Consider the following 6,000-nt stretch of genomic DNA (forward strand, 5'->3'; position numbering starts at 1 on the left):
TGCCCCTCTGGGAACTGGGTATTGGCGAATGCTGGGAAGGCATTCTCCGATTCCTGGGCTCCTCGAGTGAGAGCAGAGAGCTGAGCCAGGTGCCACACGCCGGCCCACTGCGCGTTAACCAGTCTTCCGGGACCCCAGCCGCCACACCAGCAGCATGTTTCCAGAGGGGAAAGAGACTGCCCATGCAAAGATGAGCCCCTCCCGGTCCCCTGCACAGGATCGGTATTTTCAATAATACTTTGTGAGTTCAGCCTCAAAGTAAATGGTTAATTCATCTTGTATCAACAGCACTGTGATTCATAATGTAAACTTGGAGAATCCTTGATGTTTCAGGGCCCACATTCCTTTTAATTTGGCTCTGCATTCTTTTAAAGCCACAGTGTGCTCACTTAATAGAATGCAGCATGCAAATGCACAAGTTTTTGCCTGGAGGCAATTTAGCCTGGCTGGTTCAATGGATGTCTTCTTTCAAGTGTATATTCTTTCTTAAATTATTTACTGGGTAAACACACTTTGCATTTTCAAAAGGGAGATTAAGACTGCTTGCTGCATACCTAGTTGAACAGAAATCCCACCCACCACCCCCATCACCCAAAGTTAAGAAGAAAGCTGTTTTGGGCCTTCCCAAAGTCCCTTCTCTGGCTCACTAACTGGGAACCCCTCTTCCTGCTGTTTTTCTGATTCTCTCCAAACTCTGCATTCCTTTCTGCTTTGCCCACAGTGGTACCTGCCAGCAGCCCATGGCTCTGACTATACTCAGGCTTCCTCACAGATGGGGCCCACCAGTGCCAGCCTTTTTCCTCCCTATCCCCCAGATTGGCTCAGTCCTGTCTGCTCAAGGGCCCCAGCCATGCATTGTTCTCATTCTTACAGGTGCTGCATTTACCCAGCACCTTTGAGATCTGTAGCTGGGTCACTGGCCTGGCCAGACTCAAGCCTACATCCCACTGGGTCGGCTCCAACTCTCTTTTTGCCCTCTAAACCCGTCATCCCAAATATCTACCAGCCATTGGTTTGAAAGCAAATGCTCTATCCTGCCGACCTCTTCCATCCACCACCAACACACGCCTCATTTGAGGTACGTTGTTGGTGTGAGGACCATCCCTTCTCCCAGCTTCCGGAAAAGACCCGGTAGTGCTCTGAGAATGCACAACAGTAGGAAGCTCCGTCTTTGCAGATTTACTTCAGCTTTTAACTTCAGCCTTTTCTACGCAGACTCCCCGAGATCTCCCTGCAAATTAATTTGCACAGGTCTTCGTTCTTCCTTGAATGGAAAGATGACAGTTAAGGGGGCTGCACTCTTTCATTGTCGTCCTTTGGACAGTTGTACGTGTCAGTGGCTGTGCCGTGCGCTGGTGCTGGAGAGGTGACTGTGGACCCACCGAGGAGGGAGTGGGCGATTCAGTGTTTCTGATCGCCTGTGACCCAACGGTGAGGTCACCTGCCTTGGGATGGGGTGTCTGTTGAGTGAACTGAAAAGGTAAGCTGTTAGGAAAGGTCGTGGGTGAAATGCGCCCCTCTTTGCCTTGTGATGAGGGGAGTCCAATTAGGAAGGCCGCGGAAGAGCCGAGAATTTCAGATTCCTGTGCATTTGTTTTCCTAACCATGCCTCAGATTAAACAAGTAACATCCACAGTTAATCCTTTATAAATGAGCATCATGGATGCCTTGGGGCCCTCAACCCACAAATAAAATGGTTGTCAACCAAGAGACATGCTACCGAATAGTACTTAAGGCAGAATTTTAAAGAGTTTTCATGCTTTTAATCTGTTCACTGCTGAGTTTCAATTTTGCTGATTTCCTTTGCAAGTCTGATGCGGGTGACCGTGGTAAATAGAGATTGTGACAGTGACGTGGGCAAACAGGATGTGCTGGGGCTGTTCTGCAGACTTCTGCCCCTTCCAGAGAAAAGGGGAGAAAATCAATTTGGGTTTTCAATCAAGCTACCAACCAGCACCGATCACTGTTCATAATTAGCCCCACTTTAACGAGCCGTGAAGTCCTGCTCGTATTTATTTATTTTGGGGGCGGAGCATCTTCCTGCCTCCCGAGTAAATATGGCCTGTTAAATCTGAATTAGCTGTCACCGCGGAAGAATTAATGCAGGGGCGCAGCCTTTCTAGTGGGGAAGGGAAGAAATAAACAAGACAGATCTTAGCTGGGCCGACCGTGATGAATGAGGACCGCGAGGATCATTCATCTCCTTCCCGGGAAGTGGACACAGGCACTAACGCAGTTTTGCGGAAGACGTGTCAGCAAATGTGATCATTTTGTAACCTGTCAGGAGAAGAGGGAGCTGGTCCTTCCAGGGGGCAAAAGGGAGTGGGCCTGTCTGATACCATGGTCTCCGTCCATCCATTTAGGTTTGGGCCGGGAGGGGGTGGGCAGGGAGGAATCTGACCAAAACCCCAAAGGTGTCATCATCCTTCCAAGAAAGAAACTCCTCCAGAAGCTAGGAAAGGCTGCGAACTCCCCGCAAAGATTCCTTCTCCGAGATGTAAAGTAGGAGGGAGGGGTCTCTGTTAAACAGGCCACCTGGCTAGCCCCACCTAGCTCTTCCTGTGGACGGAGGTGCAGTCCCGTGGTCTGTGTCTAGACTAAGGCAGCAGGCCTCTCTGTGCCTGGAATTAGGAGGACGGGCGGATGGGGTTTGCTGCCGGGCCTCAGCCGAGCGGACGGACAGCCAGCCAGCCAGCCAGCCTGCCAACCACTCTCTCTTTTCGTGCGGTCGCCTCTGTGAGAGTGAGTGTGGGCGAGGCTGTGCGACCTCGGTTCCCACTGAAAGTCTCAACAAAGCGTTCTGGTGTTTAACCACGTTTCTCAGAATGAGGTAGCAAATTATGAAACAACTGCATCAGAAGCTCAGGACAGGCATCCTGCAGCGGGTCCCTCCACTCCGAGTCTCCTTCTGAGTTTCAAGTTCCGCATCAGCATCCGGCAAAGCCAGAGCTGAGGGGGTTGGAGTCTCTGGAGGTGACAGCCCACCAGCCAAAGCCTACGAGGCACTTGGGTACTTCGTATTGTTTCTCATTTCCATATTTCCATCTTTTTTTTTAATATGGAGCAAATGTAACATTTTCTGCCGGCGTCACGGAGCGTGAGCCCCAGTGACAGATGATGGTTTCACAGCCTGAGCTACACGCTTGACACTTGCTTCTTAATCTCGTCCTTTTCCTCCTACGTCTCTTTTTCCCTTTTCCCCATGTAGTTTTGTACAGGTAAGTACCTTCCTGACATGTTTCCTTAGAGTCTTTTACCTTAACCGGAAACACTGCAAAAAAAAAAAATGAGGCTTGTCTCACATTTTAAATTAAAAAGAGAAACCCTCGTGGGGCCCTTGATCATGTAAAGATCACGACATGGCACCTGGAAAGACATTTGATTCCCGTTAGCTTCACAGGAAGCGTTTCTCCGGGTGCAGTGTGGCATGCACTGTGGAGTCGTGCCTTTCCTTCTGGGTGGTGTTTAGATCCCAAAAGCTGTGTGGTCTCTCTCACACACACACACACACACACACACACACACACACACACAGGCCCCGCACCAGGCTCCCCGCCCCAACCTGTGAGGCCCTCATTTGATTAGCCGACTTGAGCTTGGACGAGCTTCGTCAGAATGCCCTCCGATCGTGTGCGATCATTTCTGTTTCTTTGCTCTCTCCTAGAATCATCCAGAACCGCATCCTGGTCGTCGTCCTGGCCATCACCCTGGTTGTCACCATCCTGATGGCGATCATTTTTTCTCTCAGAAGACACTGATGTATCTGCTCTTCCTTGATAAACAGCAACCGCGGCTTGTTCTGAGTAATTAAGACAAAATGGTCACATGCATCATCCTTTGGCGCCGACAGGCCCCGAGCGACCCTCCTCTCTCGCCACTGTACAGCTGAAGTGCAAAGAGTGTAAAAGATATTTTTTATTCTCGTTTGCATGTGGGTTGGTTTCCTTTTCTAGGCTTGTCTTCACCCAGATTTGTTTTTCATGGGGGAAGGTGGGTGTTGACTTGCCTTTTGGTCATTTCACCTACTGACCAAAATAGCCCTGGTGATGTCCTTCCTTGCCCCGTGTCCATGTCAGGGGTCATGGTCTGGGAGAGGGCGTAATGAGTCTGTCACGGGGGCTTCTGATGGGCCGTGCTGTTTGTCACACACCTCTTGTCACCGACTTGCCCTTCTGTGATGTCCAAGGATAAAAATGCAGAGAAAAGCAGGGGTCAGAGCCAGTGACCGGATTCAGCAAACCAGCCCTGTTCCTACCCCAGCATAATGAATAGAGTCAACCTGCTGAATGTGTTCATTGTGAAGGTGGGTATTTCATGTCAGTTGCGCAGGAAATTGACTTAGCACTTTCTCTGTTTTTCTACGCATATTTTTTCTTTACACCCAAGACTATTTTTGCTGAGCCTGCCCAATATCCACTTTTCACAACTTTGATTACTGGCTTCAAGAAATAGTTCCATACCTTCCCCAAAATCCCATGCTCCCCAGAATTTGCTGGCAAAGTGAGTCCTGGCCCTGTATTTAATTGTGACCTCCTCTCCCCTGACCTGTGTAAGCATTCCTGTATCCTTTCGGTTTTAATATTTGCACTGCCGAAAGCAGCCCTCAGACATGCAAAAGGTCTGACAAGGTTCTCTCCACATCCATTTCCGTATGTAAAGAGAACATGAATATTTCAGGAAGAGCAAGAACATGACTCCGTCAGTGTGAAATTTCAGATGTGATTATAAATATGGTGGAGTCCTATAGGATGATCCGCTAGAAATAAACTTTATGGAAAAAAAAAAAGGTGCACTAACCTTCTTTCAAAGAAAGGGGTTGCAGCGTGTTGCAAAAAAGACAGCTTGGGTTTTTTACTAACAAATGTCAGCCTCGCCTTCCAGAAGTCACTATGTATTCAAACCTCTAACATGCTTTGTGATTTTCTTCGCTTTCTTTCTGTCCGAGGTAACCGGGAATTGCGTTCAAAATGAGTTCATTTACGATGGGGCTTCGAGTTGCCTGAGCTGAGGTCATTCTCCTTCTAGTCATGAAGCAAAATGTGTTTTTCTTTAAGGCTTCCAAAGCACTTGCAGGGTCCGTACTATCTTTTGAATACAATTAGATGCTTTGAACCCTTGAAAACCAAACATGCTCTCTTCATAAAAAATGCTAACCACCTGTGCCCATGGATGGAGACCACCTAGATCTCCATCTAGCACTTAATGTTTTTTTTTCTCCAACTCAGAAGAGAATCATTATGGTTTAGGGAGGAAATGCAGAATGACAAAACGCACTAGAGAACTCGTACTTACTGAAACAGGCCAGGGCCTGCGCGCGTTCAGATAAATCATTTAGTATTGTGTGAGTAGCGCTGCAGCCTTGACTTCGCAGGGATGGTGTGAGATTTTGGCAGAGGAAATAGGACAGCCGAGGAGCGGGAAGGCTGTGCTGATTTTCCCATCGGCTTAAGGGATCCACCGCAGCAAGAATCTTTTATTCTGACCATGGCATTCAGCATGTGCTAAACACATCGAGGAAACTATTTAAAAGCAAGAAAACAAACAACCCACTTCCTTCTTATTCTGAAATACTAACGGTGGGGAAGTAGTACCCCAACCTCTCTGGTGGCTTCCTCCGAAACCCTTGATCTCACCTCAAGTGCGTAGCCAGTTTTCCGGCTACTCTGCACGTCTCCAGATTCTTGCCGAGGCCGCGTAGCAAGCCACACGGATCTGATCATCTCAACTTACCAGCTGCCAAGTATTTCACGAGACCCTCGTGTTCATGCTGAAGTAGATGAAGGAAGAAGGAGTGTGTTGCTCACCTCTTAATGGCCTTTTCTTTGGGGTTCTATCTCTTTATCAGCTCTTGTCCGAGATATTGCCCCAATTCAGCATCAAAGGTGGAAAGAATATGAACAGATAACCCTTGGTCTAACGGCTCCTTCAACCACCCCCCCATGAGAGCAATCCCCTAGCCTGACGTAGTGAGTGCCTTGTGGGAAGCTGGTCCAAAGGCCC

At 48.6% G+C, this 6,000-nt stretch overlaps 1 protein-coding gene across 4 annotated transcripts in view; it reads left to right on the top strand.

Annotated features, from left to right (window-relative positions):
* Window positions 1-4,786, top strand: part of VTI1A (vesicle transport through interaction with t-SNAREs 1A) — a 335,283-nt gene extending 330,497 nt beyond the window's left edge. For 2 of the 4 annotated variants that reach the window (XM_045853854.1, XM_045853856.1), the window contains one exon: window positions 3,665-3,782. Coding sequence is in view for 2 of the 4 variants with exons in the window: in XM_045853851.1 (XP_045709807.1) it covers window positions 3,665-3,758 (94 nt within the window). In the remaining 2 variants the exon portion in view is untranslated. Of the gene's footprint in view, window positions 1-3,664 lie in introns of all 4 variants that reach the window. The other 2 variants (XM_045853851.1, XM_045853852.1) reach the window with 1 other exon arrangement.
* The last annotated feature ends 1,214 nt before the right edge of the window (window positions 4,787-6,000 follow it).

Source organism: Phyllostomus hastatus, unplaced genomic scaffold, assembly GCF_019186645.2.
Source record: "Phyllostomus hastatus isolate PE091 unplaced genomic scaffold, TTU_PhHast_1.1 phas_scaffold_1066, whole genome shotgun sequence".
Classification (NCBI taxonomy): domain Eukaryota; kingdom Metazoa; phylum Chordata; class Mammalia; order Chiroptera; family Phyllostomidae; genus Phyllostomus; species Phyllostomus hastatus.